General features: G+C 50.9%; 1 protein-coding gene across 3 annotated transcripts in view; it reads left to right on the top strand.

Annotated features, from left to right (window-relative positions):
• The window catches only part of MYO7B (myosin VIIB), a 103601-nt gene that overhangs the window by 69849 nt on the left and 9852 nt on the right, over nt 1–23900 (top strand). For all 3 annotated transcript variants that reach the window (XM_010801818.4, XM_010801817.4, XM_010801819.4), the window contains exons 20-33: nt 2083–2167; nt 3696–3914; nt 4990–5160; nt 6025–6225; nt 6360–6527; nt 10227–10304; nt 10453–10580; nt 11861–11987; nt 13430–13549; nt 14838–15011; nt 15613–15840; nt 17234–17401; nt 22449–22566; nt 22653–22779. In XM_010801818.4, the coding sequence (XP_010800120.1) occupies nt 2083–2167; nt 3696–3914; nt 4990–5160; nt 6025–6225; nt 6360–6527; nt 10227–10304; nt 10453–10580; nt 11861–11987; nt 13430–13549; nt 14838–15011; nt 15613–15840; nt 17234–17401; nt 22449–22566; nt 22653–22779 (2112 nt within the window). The remainder of the gene's footprint in view (nt 1–2082; nt 2168–3695; nt 3915–4989; nt 5161–6024; nt 6226–6359; nt 6528–10226; nt 10305–10452; nt 10581–11860; nt 11988–13429; nt 13550–14837; nt 15012–15612; nt 15841–17233; nt 17402–22448; nt 22567–22652; nt 22780–23900) is intronic.

Genomic DNA, 23900 nt, shown 5'->3' with positions numbered 1-23900 from the left:
GGAACCCAGAAAAATAAAGTCTGACACTGTTTCCACTGTTTCCCCATCTATTTCCCATGAAGTGGTGGGACCAGATGCCATGATCTTCGTTTTCTGAATGTTGAGCTTTAAGCCAACTTTTTCACTCTCCACTTTCACTTTTGTCAAGAGGCTTTTGAGTTCCTCTTCACTTTCTGCCATAAGGGTGGTGTCATCTGCATATGTGCGGTTATTGATATTTCTCCCGGCAATCTTGATTCCAGCGTGTGTTTCTTCCAGTCCAGCGTTTCTCATGATGTACTCTGCATATAAGTTAAATAAACAGGGTGACAATATACAGCCTTGACGAACTCCTTTTCCTATTTGGAACCAGTCTGTTGTTCCATGTCCAGTTCTAACTGTTGCTTCCTGACCTGCATACAGATTTCTCAAGAGGCAGATCAGGTGGTCTGGTATTCCCATCTCTTTCAGAATTTTCCACAGTTTATTGTGATCCACACAGTCAAAGGCTTTGGCATAGTCAATAAAGCAGAAATAGATGTTTTTCTGGAACTCTCTTGCTTTTTCCATGATCCAGCGGATGTTGTCAATTTGATCTCTGGTTCCTTTGCCTTTTCTAAAACCAGCTTGAACATCTGGAAGTTCACGGTTCACATATTGCTGAAGCCTGGCTTGGAGAATTTTGAGCATTACTTTACTAGTGTGTGAGATGAGTGCAATTGTGCGGTAGTTTGAGCATTCTTTGGCATTGTCTTTCTTTGGGATTGGAATGAAAACTGACCTTTTCCAGTCCTGTGGCCACTGCTGAGTTTTCCAAATTTGCTGGCATATTGAGTGCAGCACTTTCACAGCATCATCTTTCAGGATTTGGAATAGCTCAACTGGAATTCTATCACCTCCACTAGCTTTGTTCGTAGTGATGCTTTCTAAGGCCCACTTGACTTCACATTCCAGGATGTCTGGCTCTAGGTCAGTGATCACACCATTGTGATTATCTGGGTTGTGAAGATCTTTTTTGTACCGTTCTTCTGTGTATTCTTGCCATCTCTTCTTAATATCTTCTGCTTCTGTTAGGTCCATACCATTTCTGTCCTTTAACTGGAAGTTTGCACATTTTGATGACCTTCATCTAAATCCCCCTCCCCTATTCCCTGAGGGTGACTTTTAATATGATCGAAATCTACTGTTCTAAACCTAAGAAAATACCCTGAAAAATTATTAGAAGTGATAAGAAAACTCAGTTAAGTGTGGGAAGAGAGATACAACCATATGCACCTCTGACTCTCCAAAGGCCAGGTTTCAGATCATCCCTCCATTTTCAGCCCACTTCCCTCTCTGTTGGAGGAAGGCATGGCAACCCACTCCAGTATTCTTGCCTGGAGAAAACCATGGGCAGAGGAACCTGGCAGGCTCCAGTCCATTGGGTGGCACAGAGTCGGACGCGACTGAAGTGACTTAGCACTAGCACTTCCTCCTTGTGGAGGGAGCAGTTAGATGGCACTTGCCAGGCTGCCAGCACCTGGGTGCTGCCCTCTGGTTTGACCTGTCCCCAGAAAGGAGCTCTGGTACTAAGATTTCTGACCTGATTTCCGTAGACTCCTGGGCTAGTGGCCAGAGGAGGGGGCAAGGAATAAAAAGTTGGAAACCAGTTTTATACCTTCACAGATCTTTGGGGGTAATGAGGAAATCATTCCTCCTCATTCTAAAAACTGGACTGTCCTCGGGAATTCCCTGGCAGTCCAGGGGTTAGAGCGCCACACTGCCACTGCAGGGGGCACAGGTTTGATCCCTAGTCAGGGAACTAAGATCCCACATGTTGCATAGCATGGCAAAAATAAATAAAAGATATAAGATAAATTTAATAAATAACAGAAACTAGACTGTCCTCATTCACAAATTTATTTGTTGGCAGTAGATTTTTTGTTCCTAACCTTTCAGCCTATAAAGTCTTCTGGAAAAGAAATACCACGTGTATTCATTTTTACCCGAATTTCGTTTTCTCTCTTCCCTTCAAAATCAGTTTCCCTCCCCGCCCCACCCCCAGCCCCGGAGGCTTTTAAAATACCTGTGGTTGTTACCACTGACTTGCATTTCCCCTTCTAGGAAGGAGTTCCTGAGGCAGAGGCGGGCAGCTGTGACCCTCCAGGCCTGGTGGAGAGGCCACTACAGCCAGCAGAACTTCAAGCTGGTAAGAGAACTCATGTGGGAGGTGGAACCTGCAGGGGCAGGGGACACCTGTCCAGTTAGAAACCAATATCGACCTTTGTTTGTGAGTGTGAGACATTTATTTATGAATGTGAGCGCTGGGGCAAGGAGCATCACCAGTCACAAACCTCAGCACCCCACACTCTTCTTAGCAGTGTCAGGTCACGTGTTTGTGGGTTTCAAGTGTTCTCCTGCAGGATCTGAGGCATCTCCAGAGCTAGAATGAGATGTCCTGCTCTGAAATGAGACAGTGGCTGGTTTTTTCCCCCTACTTTGCAGGCAGCAATAGAAGTTAACGGATTGATTATTCTCTGTTTCAAGCACTTCTTCCAAATTTTTTCCTTGACCACAGGCACTGGTAATGAGTGTCTGCTAAGCAAACAAACCAGGGGCACCTTTAACATGCCCTGCTGAGCCTCCTTGACTGCTTGCCTTGGTCATGGCCATGACTATGGCTGGAACACGCAGATGGAAAGGCTACATGGGGCCTGTTGCTCTATGTGCATCATTTTATTTATTATTAAACCGACACTGCATGTCATGGATCTGAGACATAAAGAAATTAAGTCATTTTCCCAAGAGCACGCAGTCAGTAAGCAGCAGAGCTGGAGCTGAGATGCAGGTCTGTGTGACTTGACGGTTGTAAAATGAAGCATGACCCCACACAGACAGCATGCACCAGGGTTGGTCTTTGAAAAGCCAATAGAAGTCAGCCCAGAGGCTCAGAGACCTCTGGCCCAGAGTGTGTTTGCAGCATAGAAGTGCGTGCTCATAGTTTATTATTTCCTCTTTATTTTCAAGCTCCCTGTGAGGGAGTTGCTTGATGGAGCAGGCCAAAGGCCTCCACCAGGTCACAGCCCCACACGAGCTGACTGTACTTGGCTGCAGGTGTGAAAAGCAGGACCTCTGCAATCCTGCCACCCACGTGACTTCCAGCCCAGTTCTCTGTCACTAGCCATCAGAAGGGAGAAGGCAATGGCACCCCTCTCCAGTACTCTTGCCTGGAAAATCCCATGGATGGAGGAGCCTGGTAGGCTGCAGTCCATGGGGTCGCTAGGAGTTGGACACGACTGAGCGATTTCACTTTCATGCATTGGAGAAGGAAATGGCAACCCTCTCCAGTGTTCTTGCCTGGAGAATCCAGGGACGGGGGAGCCTGGTGGGCTGCTGTGTATGGGGTCGCACAGAGTCGGACATGACTGAAGTGACTTAGTAGCAGCAGCAGCCATCAGAAGACCACTCTATCATTTATGCCATGTAAAAGTACTTCTTTAGCACCAATTTCATGCCAGGCTCTAACTGCTTTACAAGTATAAGTCACTTAATCTGCTTGTGCTCACAGGTGTGCAAAATTTTAGCACCAGCACTTTGCCAAAAAGCATGTAACTGTAAAGCTAATTTGCGAGAACACCTTACCTCTCGCTCTCTGTCCCCTCAGGAAGCCTTTCTCTGCTCTGTGCCCTGCCAGTCCCAGGCCCCTCTGAGAGTGTACGCCCTTCTTGCCTCTGCAGATCCTCCTGGGTTTTGAGCGTCTGCAGGCCATTGCCCGGAGCCATCTGCTGGCAAAGCAGTACCAGGCCCTGCGACAGAGGATGGTCAGGCTGCAGGCCCTCTGCAGGGGCTACCTGGTGCGCCAGCAAGTCCAGGCCAAGAGGAGGGCTGTGGTGGTCATCCAGGCACATGCCAGGGGCATGGCTGCTCGACGGAACTTCCGGCAGCGGAAAGCCAATGTAGGTGGTCACTGCCCTCTCGGGCAGGTGGGGATGGCTGGGCGCAGATGAAGGAGGGCATGCAGAAGGAGTGGGCAGCAACATAAGACCATCATCAGACACTCCTGACCCCTCTGGGTCCAAAGTTACTACTGTACTGGCCCCCCACCATCAGGCACACCCAGCTCATACCCTGGGTGCTGAGGATGCAGCATGGGAGATGGATTATCTCAGTCTTATACCTGGAATCTGGAACTCAAGTTCTTTGGTCCCCTTCCTTTAGTTTTGGGGATGATTTCTCAGCAGCACTGATCAGTCCACAGGAAGGCTCAGGAAACCAGAGTCAGCTGAGCTATGGGAGGCCACAGCTCCATGGAGGAGGGTGGAGGTGCCTGGTTCCTGGGCGGGTCTGATAGCTTAGGGCAGAGAAATACCAAGAGTAGCCTTCAAGAGAGTGTGGGCAGGAGAGATGGGAGGGCAGGGGGCAAACAAATGTCACTGAGATGTGTATCCCTGCATTGTGACATTTCACCCCTGGGTGGTCCCATTCCCTCCATCCAGAGAGGACCCAAGACTCAACCTCACTCCTCAGAACTCACTCATTGGCAATGGTGATAAAGAAGGGGGCTAGGGTGAAATTCTCTCCTGCTCCATAGATAATACAGGTCCCCTGAGCACAGTACTGGTACAGTGGCCAGAGCGAGAAAGAGTGCAGAGCCTCAGACATGTCAGCAGATGCTCCTACACCTATATGGCCTTGGACAAGCAACAGACCGGGCGGGCCAGGGCCCTCTCCCTGCTTTTAGTGAAGGGACCACGTGGGCCTGAGTGGGTTTTGCAACTAGGTTCTAGGAATCTGTGGGGTTTGGTGTGGTCCCATGTGGGGACAAGCAAGCATGTCCCTTCTTTACATCTTCTCTGAAACAGGAAGCCCAGGCTGGTTGATCTCCAGTCCCTCTAGCTATTGAAACCTAGGATTTTAAAAGGAAACGTATTGATTTTGACAAATACGGCAGCAGAAGGTTTATTCAGCTTTGTGAGGGGCTTGCCCCAGCTGGGCTGGTGGCAACTGTGGCCCCATGGGTTATCTGTGCAGGTGCCCCTCGTCATCCCAGCTGAAGAGCAGAAGAGCCCAAGCGCTGTACCCAAAAGGAAGCGTAAGTCCATCTACGACACCATCACCGACACGGAGATGGTGGAGCAGGTGTTTGGCTTCCTGCCTTCCCTGACTGGTGGGCAGGATAGCCCGGCCACACCGGACATTGAGGTAAGTTGGGCCCTGCCAGCCCAGCATGGGATCTTGTGGGGTGCCTGCCCAGTCCCAGGCTTCAGCCAACCTCTAGGCTTTACTGAAAAGCCACGACTTGGCTCAAGGAGTGAGTTCTGTGGTTGTGGGTGAAGATGCAGAGAAAAGAGGAGCGAGGGTCTCTGTGGTCAGCCCCTTTCAAGTTAAGGAGGTGTCTTAGCTACAAGGCTTCCTAGAGCCTTTACTATGCAAATGTTCTTGGGCTTTCAACTGGGCAGTGTTTCCCACCTGTATTTGGCCGCTGTCACAGAGCATCTCATTGGCTGCTGCTCTGCAGAATGAGACCTGCGGGACTAGGGGTGGGGAGCAGAGCAGGAGGATTGGGCAGAGAGGGCAGCTCCAGGGCCGTCCTGTTGACTCTCACTGCATCCCTCAGGAGCTCATCATGCCTGCTCCTCCAAGCTCCACCCACCCACAAACCGTCTGTGCTGTGGGAGCAGCTGAGCATACTTCCCCTGGAGGGGCACCTAAGGGAGGCAGGCAGGAGGCAGCAGGGAGTGGGGGTGTCTGGGGAGCCGAGGTCTACAGGCAGAGGAGGCAGCAAGGAGTGGGGGTGTCTGGGGAGCTGAGGTCTACAGGCGGAGGGCTCTGAGGGCAAGCCGCCAGGTACCTGGGGCTCTCATATCAAGGCCCATCCAGCACCTGGCAGCCCACTAGGGACGCACTGAGGGTGTGGGCAGGGGGCGATCCCTAACACAAGGGGGAGTGGGTCATTCTGCACCCTGTCACAAACCAGGCAGGCCCTTCTTGGGGCTCCCTGGCCCCAGGATGTGCACACTGGCAGATCACATCTCAGACGAGAGTGGACCCTTGTCTCTGTCCCAGGATCTGAAGGAGATGACCCAGAAGCTGCCTGAGGTTGACCTAGACACGGTCCCCATGATGGAGGAGCCTGAGGATGACCTGGCTGAGTACACCTTTCCCAAGTTCGCTGTGACCTACTTCCAGAAATCAGCCAGCCACACACACATCCGGCGGCCCCTCCGATACCCTCTGCTCTACCACGAGGATGACACTGACTACTCGGTGCCTGGTCCCGTGCTTTCTAGTGGCTCAGGCCTCCCGCTGACTCTGCGGGAGCAACAAAGGGGCAGGATGCTGTGGGCTCTGTGCTGCATGGAGCTGGGTTCCAAGCGGGGGCTCTGTCTCCGTTTTCCCAGGCTGCCCTGGCTATATGGAGCATCATCCTGCGGTTCATGGGCGACCTTCCGGAGCCAGTGCTCTTCACCAGGAACACCCTGCGTGGCGGCTCAGTGATGCGGCAGATCCACGACGCCCTGGGCAAGGAGGGCAGCACCCAGCCTCCACAACACAGCAGATCAGCACAGGTGCGCCATGAGGGCGGTGCCAAGGGGAGATGCCCTCCCGGTGTCCCCAGGCCCAGGGCCTGGAGAAGCTGGACCAGAAAGGGGAGGCACAGTGTGGAGTGAGCATCGGCCGCAGGACCTAGGGACCCCTAGGGTTTTCAGTCTTGAACTGCATTCGGGAACTCATGAGTCAGGCATTATACCCAGGACTTTGTGAATTATACAGTCATTATTGGAGAAGGTCCTTCAGGTGCTGAACACTGAGTTTGACTTAGTCAAACTTGGTGCTTAGTCACTCAGCTGTGTCTGACCCTTTGAGACACCACGGACTGTAGCCTGTCAGGTTCGTCTGTCCATGGGATTCTCCAGGTAAGAATACTGGAGTGGATAATCATTCCCTTCCCCAGGGGATCTTCCCGACTCAGGGATCGAACCCAGGTCTCCTGCATTGCAGGCAGATTCTTTACTGTCTGAGCACCCAGGGAAGCCCTTCAGGACTCAAATGCATAGACCAGTAATAATAACAACAAATGTTACCGACTGTCAACATGCTGTATGCCGGCTGCTTCTCTTCAGTTAATTTCCAGAGGAGCCATCCCTACAAAGTAGGATTATTAAATTTATTGTAGCTAAAGAAACTGAGAAGTTAAGTAACTTGCCCCCAAATCACAGTGAATACATATTACACAGCTGGGCTTTGAATCCACTCCACTGAATTCAAAGACCCAGTTCTTTGAATTTTTCTTTGAATTTTCTTTGAATCTTTCTACACTGCCCTCTGATGAAAGGCTGTTATATCCATTTTTGGTCAGAAGCCCTTCCTAAGGCCTCAGTTTCATGATGTCATCCTAGTGGAATTAACCAAGAATAGTTCAAAGGAATGGCACACCAGTGACAGCACTTGGGCCCACCAGCAACGGGAGCCCCACAACGGCCTGTAATTCTGACACCAGTTCCAATGTATATGGGTTTTTTCCACCAAAACTTCTCAGCACCAGCTGGGTGTCCTAAAATTCAACTCGGTTTGGATACTGTCTGCCTGGAGATAGTGTCCGATTCCATAGACGAAGGGCCCGGTCCTTCTAGATTACCCCTACTTTAATGCAAGTTCAGATTGGTCTTTATTTGCTGACTACCTGGCTTGAATCAGACATTCTCACACCTCCTCCTTGGGTTTGATTAATTTGCAAGAGCAGCTCAGAGAATTCAGAGTAACATTGTACTCACTAGCCTACTGGTTTATTATAAAGGATACAAGTCACTACAGCCTGATGAAGGAGGCAAGGTATGAAATGCACAGGGCAAGATATGAAAAAGATTAAGAAACTTGCATGCCCTCTCCAGGTACCACTCCCCAAATCTCCACGTGTTCACCAGCCTGGAAACTCTCTGACCCCTGTCCTTTTGGGTCTTTACAGAGGCCTCACTTCATTGATATGATCAAATAAATCACTGGCCATTGAGCCAGCTGAGCTCAGTTTCACGCCCTTCCCCCCTCCCCTTGACCACTAGCCACCAGCCCCCATCCTTCAGTTCAGTATCTCAGTCGTGTCTGACTCTTTCCAACCGCATGGACTGCAGCACACCCAGGACTCCCTGTCTATCACCAACTCCCAGAGCCTATTCAAACTCATGTCCATCAAGTCGGTGATGCCATCCAACCATCTCATCCTCTGTCGTCCCCTTCTCCTCCCGCCTTCTATCTTCTCCAGCATCAGGGTCTTTTCAAATGAGTCAGTTCTTCACATCAGATGGCCAAAGTGTTGGAGTTTCAGCTTCAGCATCAGTCCTTCCAATGAGCACCCAGGAGTGATCTCCTTTAGGATGGACTAGTTGGATCTCCTTGCAGTCCAAGGGACTCTCAAGAGTCTTCTCCAACACCACAGTTCAAAAGCATCAATTCTACAGCGCTCAGCTTTCTTCACCATCTAACTCTCACATCCATACATGACTACTGGAAAAACCAAAGCTTTGCCCCCATTCTTAGGTGCTTTCTAAAAGTCACCTCATTAACATAAAAAGACATCTTTATCACAGATGATTCCAAGGGTTTTAGGAGCTCTGTGCCAGCAATGGGGACAAAGACCAAGTATCTATTTCTTATTATAAACTGAAATATCACAGGCCCCCAAGCATCAGGTGCTCAGATAGCAGAGCAACTGCACAGACATCTAAGCGGGTCTGCAGCCTGGGGTCACATGGTCAAATCTGGTCCAGAGGTTACATGGAAGTTGCCCAAGCTCAAGCCCTGACTCCCTGACCTCTAGAGACGTGGACTCTGCCTAGTGTAATGTCATCCGTTGCTGTGCAACAAATGAACCCCTAAATGTGATGGCATGAGACAGCCCACATTCATTATCTCAGACAGTTTTTGAGGATCAGGAGTGGCTTAGTTCGTTAGTTCGGGCTCCAGGTCTCTAACAAAGTTGCAGCCAAACTGTCATTTAAAGCTTGACCAGGGCCACAAGATCTGCCTCCGAATGGCTCCCTCACATAGCTGCTGGTGGGAGACCTCAGCTCTGGCCACCCTGGCCTCTCCACCAGGCTGCCTGAGTGTTCTCACAATTTGCTTCCTCCATGACGAGTGACTTAAGAGAGAAAGCAGGAAGGAGGCTTCATTGCCTGCATGCCATCGTGAGTGAGAATGTCAGGAAGCAAGGGTCCCTGGGGGTCACCTTGGAGGCTGGCCACCACTCAGGGAGGGGACATTGAGAGGTTGTTGAGCTGCCGGCACCTCTGGAAGGTAAGCACAGAGTCAGATCCCCAGTGCTCCTTCTTGCACGCTTATTAAGTGTGTGTGCCCCCAAGGAGGGGGAGGGGGCTTAGTGAGCCCTGCCCACCCTCGTTCACCAGCTAATATATTTTCAGTTTGGTCCCTGTGTGGCAAACCAGGTGGCACTAGTGGCAAAGAATCTGCCTGCCAGTGCAGGAGATGTAAGAGGCACAGGTTCGACCCCTGGGTCGAGAAGATCCCCTAGAGGAGGAAATGACAGCCCCTTCAGTATTCTTGCCTGGAAAATTCCATGAACAGACAGGCTTGGCAATCTATATAGTCCATGGGACGGCGAAGAGTTGGACACAGCTGAGCACACAGAATGCACACATAGAAGCCCGTGCTCAGCTCCAGACCTGGCTCATCCCAGCCCAAGCCCAGTCCCACACTGAGCTCATTTTGGCAGCAACTTCTCATGACACCATCAGGACAGGCTGTGACCCCTGCCTATAGAGACCATCGGATCCTGATGGCTGGGAGTGGGCCCGGGCCCCAAAGTCTAGTCTTCTGAGTCTCTAGCAAAACTCTGACCTCGCAGTGGGCAGAATGTATTCCGGTTCATCTACCACATCGTCACAGAGAATGACTGTAGCCTGTGGCTGTCCTGGGCGCCTGGGTTCAGACCCAGCCCACTCGGCTGGTGAGAGGTCCAGACTTTGGAATCAGAGCAGCCCTGAACCCTCCTGGAGGACCGGTGTCTGGCCGAGCGGCTTTTGTCCAGTTTCTCACGTTCTCTTGCCTGTTTCCTCGCCCAGCAGTGAGAATGGCAGTGCACACCTGTCAGCGTTGCACGGCTTGGTGGAGATGAGGGAGTGCACGCTGCTTTATGAGTCAGGCTGGGAAAAGGCTCGGGAGCTAGAGATGAGCCCCACCCAGGCGGGTCTTGGGTTAGATTTGGAGGTGCTGCCCAGGCTTCACCTTCCCTCAGGAGCTGTCTCCCTCCACAGAGGCCCAGCCGCAGGGACAGAGGGACCAAGGACATCTCCTCCATGAAGCTGAAGCGGTCCTCCTGGGTTACAGGCCAGGTGAGCCCAGGGCCAGGGGGCCCAGGCTTGCTCCCAGCTCTGCTGCCCACTGGCCGGCCGGCTGCAGCGTTCCAGGCTTTCACCCAGTTTCCTTCTTTGCAAATGGAAGTGATCTTGGTTGTCCTGACTGCCACCTTTGGGTTTCAAGGTGGCCAACCAGCTGAATATTGGAGAAGAGGCATTTGAAGAGGACAGCCCCCTCTCAGACCGACCCATGTCCAACCTGGAGAAGGTGCAGTTCATTGTGGGCTACGCCATCTTGCGTCCCGACCTCAGGTCAGTCCCCACCCCCATCACGCCCCCTGAGAACACAGCCCCTCACTAGCTCTCAGCCCAGGGCCCCATCCCTAACCTGCTCCCCACCCTGGAGCCTGCAGGCTGGCTCTCAGGACAGCAGATGGTACAACCACCAGGGGTTCTCTAATGCTCTGCATTAAAACCCCTGGGTAAAACCCAGTTTTAGGAAGACAAACTTATCATGGGCTGTTGATTCATCTTATAACCAGCTTTACTGCAAGACCCTGTAAATGGGCAAGTTCCTCATTTATTCTATATATGTTTTGCTTTATATATAATTTGCTTTACAGAAATTGTGTTTTTATACAAATTTTAAGAACTATATATACTGCTTACAAGGACAGACTACTGTATTTCAGGAGTTCACATATTTTAAGTTATTATTAATATTTTTAACCAAACTCAAGGAATTTGAGTCATAATTTTTTCAAATTTTTTTTCTACTTCACTCTCTCTCTTTTCCTTTGAACTCTAATTAAATCTGTAGAAGACTTCTATATTGTCTGTCACATCCCTAAGGGTCTGTTCATCTGTGCTTTCTTTTTTCCCCTTCCGTTCTTTAGGTTAGATATTTTCTATTAATCTGTCTTCATATTAACTGATTTTTGTTTTGTCTTCTCCAGTACGCTGTTATACCCATCCAATTATTTTTTAAAATTTCAAATATTATATTTTTCAATTCTAGAGTTTGCACTTGACTCTTTTTTTAAAAAATAGTTTCTGTTTTGCCAAGATTTCCTGTTTGTTCATTCACTATGAGCATAATGTCCTTTATATCCTTGATCATAGTCATGGTAATTTTAAAACCTTTCCTGATAAATCAATATTTGGTTCATCTTGGGGTCAGTTTCCATTGACTGCCTTTTCTCTTGAGAATAGTCATGTTTTCCTGTCTCCTCATATGTCTGATACTTGACTATTATTTTCTCAGTAGCCTAATACTTTGGGGTTGTTATCTTAGACCTTTGGGGATGATATGTTTGAAGACTCTGGAATCTGTTACATTCCTTCAAAGACTTTTCATTTGGGGAGGCAATTAGTTTGGTTGGATTCAAACTCTGTCTCCCTGTGGTAAGCAGCAGCTGGAATCCCTGTGCAGTTATTTTAGCCTTTGCTGCGCTGCCTGGAGTCTGCCTCAGACATGTGTAGATGAGGGGTGAATCAGAGATTTAGGGAGAGTTTATATACAAAGTATAGGGCTCCTCCCCTCCCCCAGAGCCAGCCCCCAGCCTGGCCTCCCAGCGCTCTGTGTCTTTCAGGGACGAAATTTACTGCCAGATCTGCAAGCAGCTCTCAGAGAACTACAAAACAAGCAGCCTGGCCCGGGGCTGGATCCTGCTCGGCCTGTGCCTGGGCTGCTTCCCGCCTTCCGAGAGGTTCCTGAAGGTGAGGAGGGGCAGGGGCAGGAGCTGAGGGCTGGGGCAGCATGGGTGGGCCCAGGGCCCTGCAGCAGATGGAGAAACCCCAGCCCATGGCCTGGTTCTCCTGCTCGTGCAGGCCAGGATGGGCAGAAGTGCCTGGCCTTTTTTGGGCCTCAGTTTCACGTCTATAAAAGAGGATGCTCCTCCGGCCCCTAATCAGGATCTGCAGGGCCATCTCACCTGGGCTCCATCACCAAAAGACAGTGAGGTGGTGGATGAAATGGGCATTGAAAAGACAAAAGTGTTTGAGGAATGGGTACCAATGAGAGGCTGGATGCAGCATCTCTCTCTAGGCCTAAGAACTAGCAAGAGAGGTGTTTCCAAGTGTTGGAGGCCCCAGGCTTCGCTACTCTAATACACCTTTTGGTTCTGAATATAAAAGTAATATGTAGGGGGGACTTCCCTGGTGATCCAGTAGTTAAGAGTCTGCTCTTCCACTGCAGAGAGCACAGGTTCAATCTCTGGTTGGGGAACTAAGATCCCATATGCCCTGCAGCCAAGAGGGAGAAAAAAGTAATGTGTAGGAAATGTAAAAAGTCTAAATAGAAGATAAAAGTCATCCTCACACCCAGAGGCAACTTGCCTTACGGTTTCTGACCTTTTGTGATGTGAGAGAATCATACTTGTGATCACACAGAAAACAATCTCACTATCTCTCATGCCTCTAGGGACAGCAGGAAGTCTGATCACCCTGGCCATGTGCCCTGGGGCAGACTTGACAGCAGTAAATCCTTCCAGGCTGCATCTTCTCAAAGAATCTCTCTGAGAGACAAAAAGCTTTTCAACACCTTGTTTCAACATCTCATGGAACATATTTTGAACATCGGCTCTCCTGCAGCTTTCACTTATAAGCGTCTTCTCACGTCATAAACTGTCCCCAAATGGCAGTGCTAATGCCATTTGCTAGTGTTCCTAATGCATATTTCACTTTTTGATGGACACTTAGGATCTATCTTCCAATTGCCCATCACCATAAACACCACTATGATTAAAAACTATACATCTACCTTTACCAAATTATTTTTACCTTTACCAAATTAGGTCAAAGAGTGAACACATTTTAAAATTATGTACTATTTAAAACATATTGACAAATGGGTCCTCAGAAATGCTGTGCAACTGATACTCCTTATAGTGTGACAGCCCCATGTTAATGCACCTTTGCCACGGCTATTATCATTTTTTAGCTTTTTTCCAGTTTTATTGAGATATTATTGACATATAACATTGTTCAAATGTAGGGTATACAGTGTTGTGATTTTATATAGGTGTGTATTGTAAAATGATTGCCAAGTAATACATCATCCATAATTACAATTAGTATCATAGTTCCTAGAATCTGGACAGTGACTAGAAAGTGGCCTCCATTCTAAGTATCTTCGTGCCGTTCCCTTCCTCATCCACCAGTATCTGCTGAACTTCATTGGTCAAGGACCAGTCGGCTACGGGCCCTTCTGCGCTGAGCGCCTGAGACGCACCTGTGCCAATGGCGTGCGCACAGAGCCCCCCTCCTGGCTGGAGCTGCAGGTAGGGGCTGGAGGGGATGGGAGGCAGCCAGTGTGGGGTGGTGGCAGCCCCCGTGACTCCTCCAGCACAGCTCATGGGGCTGCCAACAGGAAGTATGTGCTCTGGGCCTCTCCCCGCTCTTCTGGGCCAGTGGTCCCTGGGAGCCCCAGCTGGGGCTCAGCCTCCCCAGACCCAGTCCAGGCTTCAAAAGTGCCACCTCCCCCACATCTAAATTGATATTCCTTGGTGGCTCAAATGGTAAAGAATCTGCTGCAATGTAGGAGACCCAGGTTCAATCCCTGGGTCGGGAAGATCCCCTGGAGAAGGGAATGGTTACCCACTCCAGTATACTTGCCTGGAGAATTTTATGGACAGAGGAGCCTGGCGGGCTACATGGGGTTGCAAAGAGTCAGACATGACTGAGTAACTAACACTTTCTCTTTCATTTAGGGCCCTTCTAGCTGAAGGGGAAAATCAGTCTTAGTTCCTTAGCTGCAGGGTGTGAGTGGCTGCTAACTGCCTAAAGCTTACCCCTCCCAAAGACACTTGCATTTTATATGGTCATGCAAGGTTGTCTACCTAGGTGGCATTCTGGAACCTGTGAGTTCTTGCAGGATCCTCAGGAACGGTACTTCAGACACAGGTAGGGTCTGGCCCCCACTCTACCCGTGGCTCCTGGAAGGTATGCTCTATGCCTTGTGGTGCCCTATACCAGGACACAGAGAGCACCTCCCACCACACCCCGTCCTGTTCTCACTTTGCCACCAACATCCACGGGACTTCCCTCCTCCACCTCATCTACCTGCTCTGCCCAGAAGCCTTGGAGTTGAAAGTGAACTTGCTGCAGCTGTGTGGCCTGTGCCAAGCCCTGCTGTACACAGAGAGTAACAGTGGCTTCCTCTGACCCAAAAGGTTCCAGAGTCCAAGACTCAGACATCTCCGAGAGCTTTTCTCAGTGATCCTGAGTCACCCAATCTCGCCAAAGCTCAGGGAACTCATGTTAAAATGGGGCCTTCCAGTACAGGCTGCACCCCACGGACACGGTGCTTAAACAGCTCTTGCCCTGGTGGGTCCCTCAGTTCAGCAGCGACGTCTGCTGGCCAGGACTGTGTAAACGCTTTGCCGAGCTGGGCGGGGCTTCAGAAGGCCCCGCCCCCCAGAACCCATGGGAATGCGCCCGCAGGGGCAGTGGGTTGGAAAGAGGGGCTGGTGGGCCAGCCTCCCATCACAGAGTTCCAGGAGCTCCAGCGCAGGCAGCTGAGCCGAGGGGCCTCCTGGGCAGAGGACCTGAGTCTTCGTCCGTCCCCAGGCTGTCAAGTCCAAGAAGCACATCCCAATCCATATCAGCTTGGCGACTGGAGAGAGCCTGATGGTCATGGTGGACTCAGCCTCAACGTCTCGGGAAGTCTGCCTGCACATCGCCCGCAAGCAGGGCCTCAGCGACCACCTGGGCTTTTCTCTGCAGGTCGCCGTGTACGACAAGGTACTGGCCAGGGTCCCGTCCACCGCCCGCCTCCTTCACACACGCAGGGCAGCACCAGCCCTTGTATCATGCCAGCCTAGGCACCACTCACCTTCCCAGCTGCCAAATACAGATGCGAGCACAAACTCCCGCTTACAGACGTGCCTCCTAACCAGGCAGCCTGCCCCCTGGCCCAACACTCACACACTCAGTCTAGTATCTCACACACACACACCTGGAAGGTCCCCTGCTGTGCCTACATCCTGCGCCAAGCCCCTCACCCTGAGGAGCTCAGAATCCCATGCATCCATGTGGAGGTCACACCAGCACTGCCCCATCCTGACCCCACATCGTCGCCCCACCCAGATGCCCTGATTCCCACGCTCAGAACCAGGTATACACAGGCCAATGAATCAAGGCATTCGAACCCAGTCACATGGGCATGAGCCTCCTGTGAGAGGGGCCGGCCGGGGGAGAGTGTAGGCGTGTTTAGGGGTGAATGACAGGCCACGCCCAATGGGGAGGAGTCTGAAGGGTTCCTGTCCTCTTGATGTCCACACCTCCACCTGGGGGGCTGACACGCAGCAGTCGCTCACCCCTGCCGCTCTGATTCTGGTCTCAGTTCTGGTCCCTGGGCAGTGGGCGTGACCACGTGATGGATGCCTTGGCCCAGTGTGAGCAACTGGCCCGGGAGAGGGGCGAGAGTGAGCGCCAGGCGCCCTGGCGCATCTACTTCCGGAAGGAGTTCTTCACCCCATGGCACGACTCCCAGGAGGACCCGGTCAGCACCCATCTCATTTACCGCCAAGTCCTCCATGGAGTCTGGCTTGGCGAGTACCCCTTCGAGAAGGTGAGGGGACCACAGCGCTCAGGGCCCCAAAGACCCCCCTCTCAGACAGCCTGGGGAAGGGCCCTGCTCGAGGGCAGGGACTTTGGGACAGAACAAGGGCAGCTGGGCTGGGCACCAGGCATGTCCCTGGGGAGGCCGTGTGGGTCATGGAGGGCAGGAGGCTGAGGGAGAGGAGTGGGCCCAGGATGTATCTGTGAGTACAGGTCCCTGCAGCCCTCTGGGAGAAGCTGTCCCTGCCCAGTAGCCTCCATCCCCTTCTTTAGCCACAGGTTCACTCAAGCTTCTGGGGTTTGAGCCACCTGCCGCCAGCAGCAAAACCTGTCCCCCCAATCAGCCGCAGGCCCTCCTAGCCTTACCACAGTAGCTGCTCATGGGGCAGCAGGGCCTGGGGGTCAGGAACACGGCCTTGGAGTCCCAGCATTTGAATTCAGGTCCCACCTGTGCCTCTTCCTGGCGGTGTGGCCTTGGAACATTAGGTCACCTCTCTGAGCCCCTGGCTGTCTCCTGGAAGGTGCAGTCACCAGAGCTTTCTGTGTGGTTGTGAGACTCAGGGTAGGGGAGCTCATGCACCTGACCTCCTTGGGCAATGCTGTGCCTGTTCAGCGGGTGCAGACCTCCCTGGGCCTGAATCCAGAGGATGAGCTGGGGACTGGAGGCAACTGTGGCAGTCCTGGAGGCCTGCCTGGAGCAGGGCAGTGGGCAGGGAGAGGTGGGGGCAAAGAGGGTGTGGGGACAGAGGGTAGGCAAATAGATGGCTGGGCAAGGTTTGTCTCCTTGGAAAGAACAGGGCAGCTTGTCCCTGTAGGGCACCTGGAGCAGGGAACCTTCTGTGTGCTGGGCGTGCTAGTGACTTACACAGGCTCCTGCCCACATGAATCCTAGCAGAGGCTCTGCAGGAATGGCTAGGGAGATCACCTTTGCCCAGTGAGGACTGGGGGAGACAGGGTAAAGGCCTTGTCCACAAGTGAAGGACAGAGAAACCTGATGTCCTGCGGTCCATGGGGTCACAAAGAGTCGGACATGACTCAGTGACTGAACAACAGCACTCACCTCACTCAGCAGTGTTGGGGCTCCAGGCCCCAGAGCTCAATCCCACACACTCACTGGCTCACGAGGGCTGAACAAGGAACATGCAGGACACCCGCCTTGTCTTCAGGCTGGGCTGCTGGGACACTCCGGCCTGCCAACAGGAGCGCAGCCCGTGTTGGGCCCAGTCAGGGCACACAGGGGCTCTGCCATGTTGGGGGAGGGGCAGGTCCTGCCTAGCAGAGGCAACTGCTCACCTCAGTTGTGGAGGGTGAGCGCTCAGCAGGGGCAAGGCTTCCTGGGGGGAGAGTGGGCTCGCACATGCCCACCCCACCCTGGCTCCCGTGTGTGTGCCTGGGCCGTGCAGGAGGAAGAGCTGGTGGAGCTGCTGGCCCAGCACTGCTATGTGCAGCTCGGTGCCTCGGCCGGGAGCCAGGCCATCCGGGAGCTGCTGCCCAGCTGTGTCCCCTCCAAGCTGTACAGGACCAAGACCCCAGAGAAGTGGGCCAGCCTGGTCACCACCACCTATGCCAAGGTCAGCCTCCCCAGAGCCTGTGTACTCCGGCTATGAAGCTCTTTTTGGGGGTGGTGGGCCCCTTGGTATTTAGAGGGGCTGGAGATCCCATTATGAGTCCCTACTCACTGAGGGGATGGAGACTAACCTCCCGGTCAGCATAGCCCTATGTCTCCAGGTTTAAACAATCTTGTTCAGGTTCACCCCCCTCACAAGATGGTATCTTGGCTGGTCTGGGCAGCTCAGTCCTCCACTGGTCTCTACTACAGGCTCAATGTGGGCCTTGGCTTTTGGGTGCAAGAAGGCATCCCCAGCTGCTGACCATGAGCACACCCTCACCTTGGCCTCAGTTCCACCCTGGGCCTTATTGGTGTCCCCTTGCTGGGCCCTGAATGCCCGATGCTGGCCTGGACGGCGGGAGGGCTGTCCCTCCTCTACCCCTGCTTGGTCAGCCCACAGCAAGTGAAGGTGGTTCCTGAAGGCTCACAGCCTCCTCCCCAAGAAGACAGCCCTCTGACTTGGTCCCCCTGCTTCTCTTCCCCTCCCCACAGGGCTGTCCCAAACCACCCCTCTGTCAGAGCCTCCTTCCTCATAGGGTGCTTTGCTCTGCAGTGTGTCCTGAGGGTGCAAAGGGATCTCTAAGGGCTGGTGGGCTCCGTGCTGCAGCTGGTGCTGCAGAAGAGCTGTGCATGGGGTGAAGAGGGGTGGAAGGGGGAGGATAAAGCCCTTTGGTTAATGCTTGTGTGTGTGTTAGTCACGCAGTTTTGTCTGACTCTTTAACACCCTATGGACTGTAGCTTGCCAGACTCCTCTGTCCATGGAATTCTCCAGGCAATTATACTGAAGTGGGTAGCCATTTTCTTCTCTAAGGGATCTTCCCAACCCAGGGATCAAAGCCGGGTCTCCCACTTTGCAGGCAGATTCTCTACCATCTGAGCCACCAGGGAAGCCTTCCCGGCTTCAATTACCCTGTGGCACCGGGAGCCAAGAAACAGCAGGACAAGCAGTGGGCAGTTCAAAGGCAGTGCAGTGCTGGTTTGTCAGGGGTTGACAGCCTGGCTGCAGGAGATGAGTCCCAGGTGCATGGCTCAGATAGCAGGCGTTGCCCTTGTTCAGAGCGGGGCAGGGAGGGTGACCAATGCAGTCTGCATTCCAGCCACAGGAAAGGAGGTGCTCAGTGTGGGTTTGCAGACAAGGGTCCTGTGCACGTCTGCAGTGGGGGAATGCAGCTTGCTTTGTCCCGCTCTTCAGGAATCACAGTGCACAGCCCTGAGGAAAGGCTCCGAGGAGTCCTGCAAGAGAGAAACCCAATTGTTTTGCCTAATATTCCTCACACAAGCTTCACCACAGAAGCTTTGTTCCCCAAGGCGGTCGCTATCATTTCTTGGGGACAATCCTTGAACAGGAATTTGGGGAAGCAAACCTTGTGGATTATTTTTGTTGTTTCCCAGCCTGAGTGGATGCGTTTACAGGGGAGAGGCCATGGACTTTTTAGGGCTAGTACGAGGGCTAGCAGAGGAGACAAGAGATGCACATGAACCCGAATGAACTTGAGTAAGAAGTGGCATCATCATTTGGGGAAAGGGGAGATAGGGTGAGAATAAAGAATTAGGAAATTTATGCCACTGTTTTTTCCAAAGGGAACATAAGTTTCACTGATTTTTTTTCAGTAAACACTAAAATGTGGACATTAACAAATAAACCAGAAAACAAGACAAACACAAAGAAAAAAGGGAAACCACCAATAGTATCACAACAAAGAGCTCATCCCTCTTAACACTGTGGTACATATTCTTCTAGACTGCTGTACTCACATGTACACAATTGACATGTGCATATGATTGGAATGCAAGAAACACACTTTAAAAATTAATTTATTTTAATTGGAGGATAATTATTTTACAATATTGTGGTGGTTTTTGCCATACATTGACATGAATCAGCCATGGGTGTACATGTGTCCCCCATCCTGAACCCCCCTCCACCTCCCTGCCCATCCCATCCCTCTGGGTCATCCCAGTGCACTGGCTTTGAGTGCCCTGTTTCATGCATTGAACCTGGACTGGTGATCTATTTCACATATAATAATATACATGATTCAATGCTATTCTCTTAAATCATCCCACCCTTGCTTTCTCCCACAGAGACCAAAAGTCTGTTCTTTATGTCTGTGTCTCTTTTTGCTGTCTCACATATAGGGTCATCATTACCATCTTTCTAAATTCCATATATATGCATTAAAATACTGTATTGGTGTTTTTCTTTCTGACTTACTTTGCTCTGTATAATAGGCTCCAGTTTCATCCACCTCATTAGAACTGATTCAAGTATGTTCTTTTTAATAACTGAGTAATATTCCATTGTGTATATGTACCACAGCTTTCTTATCCATTCCTTTACTGATGGACATCTAGGTTGCTTCCATGTCCTGGCTATTGTAAACAGTGCTGCGATGAACACTGGGGTACACGTGTCTCTTTCAATTCTGGTTTCCTCGGTGTGTATGCCCAGCAGTAGGATTGCTGGGTCATATGACAGTTCTATTTCCAGTTTTTTGAGGAATCTCCACACTGTTCTCCATAGTGGCTATACTAGTTTGCATTCCCACCAACAGTGTTAGAGAGTGCCTTTTTCTCCGCACCCTCTCCAGCATTTGTTCGTAGACTTTCTGATAGCAGCCATTCTGACCGGCGTGAGATGGTACCTTACTGAGGTTTTGATTTGCATTTCTCTGATAATGAGTGATGTTGAGCATCTTTTCATGTGTTTGTTAGCCATCTGTATGTCTTCTTTGGAGAAATGTCTATTTAGTTCTTTGGCCCATTTTTTGACTGGGTCATTTATTTTTCTGATGTTGAGCTTCATGAGCTGCTTGTATATTTTTGAGATTAATTATTGGTCAGTTGCTTCATTTGCTATTATTTTCTCCTATTCTGAAGCCTGTCTTTTCACCTTGCTTATAGTTTTTTCCATTGTGCAAAAGCTTTTGAGTTTAATTAAGTCCCACTTGTTTATTTTTGCTTTTATTTCCATTACTCTGGGAGGTGGGTCATAGAGGATCTTGCTGTGATTTATGTCAGAGAGTGTTCTGCCTATGTTTTTCTCTAGGAGTTTTATAGTTCCTGGTCTTAAATTTAGATCTTTAATCCATTTTGAGTTTATTTTGTGTATGGTGTTAGAAAGTGTTCTAGTTTCATTCCTTTACAGGTGGTTGACCAGTTTTCCCAGCATCACTTGTTAAAGAGATTGTCTTTTCTCTGTTGTGTATTCTTGCCTCTTTTGTCAAAGATAAGATGTCCATAGGGGCGTGGATTCATCTCTAGGCTTTCTATTTTGTTCTATTGATCTATATTTCTCTCTTTGTGCCAGTACCATACTGTCTTGATGACTGTAGCTTTGTAGTATAGTCTGAAGTCAGGCAGGTTGATTCCTCCAGTTCCATTCTTCTTTCTCAAGACTGCTTTGGCTTTTGAGGTTTTTTGTGTTTCCATACAAATTCTGAAACTATTTGTTCTAGTTCTGTGAAAAATACTGTTGGTAGCTTGATAGGGATTGCATTGAATATGTAGATCGCTTTGGGTAGTATACTCATTTTCACTATATTGATTCTTCCAACCCATGAATATAGTATAGTTCTCCATCTATTTGTGACCTCTTTGATTTCTTTCATCAGTGTTTTATAGTTTTCTATATATAGATCTTTTGTTTCTTTAGGTAAATTTATTCCTAAGTATTTTATTATTTTTATTGCAATGGTGAATGGGATTGTTTCCTTAATTTCTCTTTCTGTTTTCTCATTGTTAGGAAACACACCTTTTTAAAAAATAAAAATTGGATCATCATTAGACAGCTTTAAACCTACTTCTTCACTTCGCTTAATAGTTTGGGCCCTTATTTCTGTGTCACTAAATACCAGTCTGTTTTTAAGGGCTGAATAGTATTGTATTCATGAGCTACAATTCATTCACTGGTGAACTTTAAGGTCATGTCCCATTTTCACTGTTAAACCGATGAAGTGAATCTCGTTGTACACCTTTTATATGCTTGATGGTTATTTCATCAAGATTGATTTCTTGAAAAGGGATTTCAGAGTGTACAAATGTTGGGTTTCCCAGGTGGTGCCAGTGGTAAAGAACCAGCCTGCCAATGCAGAAGACATAAGAGACGTGGATTCAGTCCCTAGGTTTGGAAGATCCCCTGGAGAAGGGCATGGCAACCCACTCCAGTATTCTTGCCTGGAGAATTCCATAGACAGAGGAGCCTGGCAGGCTACAGTCCATAGGGTTGCAAAGAGTCAGACATGACTAAAGTGAATGAGCACGCATGAATGTTCTAAAATCCTTGATATGTGTTGCAAAGCACCAAATCTCAGGATGTGTCCGTTTACATCCCCTGATTCAGTATATGAATGTTACCCAACCACCTTTTAAAGAGGGAACAAGAGAAACAACATTTTATCCAACAAATCATAACAGGAAGGCTCAACTGGATGTTACAGCCGGCGATTTTCCAGCTGGATGTTACAGATCTGTGGAGATGGGAAGAGGAAAGGGTGAAGGTCAGATAGAGCCAAGGGTGAGGGAGGGAGGAAGGTGAGACAGGACTGGGGAGGGGGGTTGAGGTGAAGGTCCCTGAAAGATGCCTCCCAAAGTGTAGAAGAGAGGCAGAGTGGAGCACCAACACATAGACACAGACACCAATGCGGGCCTTGAGCACGGAGCAACACGCAGCCCAAGGAGGCCGGTGTTGCTGAGAGCCCGTCTGAGCCCGCAGATGGGGGCCCACAGATAGCTGCACGTGCCCCTCATTGTCTTCCAGGCTCAGGCAGCGAGCAGCAGCCTGGCCCTCCGGCCCTTGGGAGCTCTGATTCTAAAGCGGGGATCAGAACCACCAGTGATGGGCCCTCCCCAGCCCACCAGAGTCCCTCACCTGACTCTCACGGACACTGGCCTGGCTTTAGGCAGAGACTTCACAGAATGATCCAGCAAATGAGCTCCCTGGGCACCGGGTGAGGAGTTAGCTGAGGGATAAGTGATGGAGGTGACTCATCATCGCAACCTCCGTGCAGGCACCCTATACCCAGAAGCGGGCCAGGCCACTGACTGTGCAGGAGCAGGTGGTGGACACTGCCTGCCTGAAGTGGCCGCTGCTCTTCTCTCGGCTCTTTGAAGTCACCACACTCTCAGGTAATGGTGTCTGATGTGTAAGAGGGTGCCAGTGGGCCCCCACCCTGGACCAGCCCTGGCTTCATACCCCTCTCTCCTTCTGCCAGGCCCCCAACTGCCCAAGACTCAGCTGATCTTGGCTGTTAACTGGAAGGGGCTGTACTTCCTGGACCAGAAAGAGAAGGTGCTCCTAGAACTCTCTTTCATTGAGGTCATGAGTCTGATCACCAACAGGTGGGTGCTCCGAGGGAAGCCCCAAACCTGCTCCTTCCCACAACCTCAGTCCTTGGGGCTCCAGGAGAGACCAGGAGAGGGATGGGGCACACTGTTACTGGGGGCCCGACTGACTCACACTGCATCATATGTGTGGCATAATGGCCATTGGCTCAGGCCCTGCCCTCTACTGTCCTGGGGTCAGCAATGTGTCCACACACCACCGATTGCCCTCTCAAACTTCCTCTAGAGCCCAGCTCCCCTGGAAAGAGGCACATAAGCTTGCAGCCTTTGGAGTGTCCATTCACTTATAGGTTCCTTCTCTTCTCGCTGGTGGGTACTGTTCACATGGAGGTGCCAGCAGTCTGGGAGAGGGAGCAAGGGACAGGCCTGTGTGTGCAGAGCATGGAGCAGAGTGAGGACCACCTTGCATGCCAGGCGTGCCCCAGACACCCTGCCCCCGGCTCTCATCTACTGAGAAGGCCTCCACGCCCTTCTGGAAGGCCTGCCTGTGCCCTGCCAGAGCCCCTCCTTGGTTAAAACACACCCTAGTGTGGCATGACCATTAAGGTCATTCCCAGTGTGTGCAGGGCACATGCTGGTACCACTTACTGAGGCAGACTGTGCTAGGTGCTCTCTTCTATTCCAATAAGTCCCCCCATCACTCGATACTCTGCAGATGAATAAACAGGCATGAAGAGGGTAGGTGCTTAGTTGCTCAGTCGCGTTCTACTCTGCGATCCCATGGACTGTAGCCCGCCAGGCTCCTGTGTCCATAGGATTTCCCAGACAAGAATACTGGAGTGGGTGGCCATGCCCTCCTCTGGGGGATCTTCCCACCCCAGCAATCAAACCAGGGTCTCCTGCATTGCTGGCGGATTCTTTACCAGCTGAGCTACCAGGGAAGCCCACAGAGGCTGGGTAGCTCACCCAAACTCACCCAGGCTGGAGCTCCATCTCAGCACCAACTTTCTTTGCAGTGGCCCCATGGTGGCCCTGCACGCTGGCCACCACCTTGCCTGCCCAGAGCTGACTCCACAGACAGGCTTGGCACCACCACTGCCTTTGAAGCCCATAGAACAGGACCCTAAGCTCTGGCTCATCTGCCCACGTACACAGAGAGTCCGGGGCTAGGGCAGATC

Source organism: Bos taurus, chromosome 2, assembly GCF_002263795.3.
Source record: "Bos taurus isolate L1 Dominette 01449 registration number 42190680 breed Hereford chromosome 2, ARS-UCD2.0, whole genome shotgun sequence".
Taxonomy (NCBI): domain Eukaryota; kingdom Metazoa; phylum Chordata; class Mammalia; order Artiodactyla; family Bovidae; genus Bos; species Bos taurus.
This window is presented reverse-complemented; position numbering and strand designations above follow the sequence as displayed.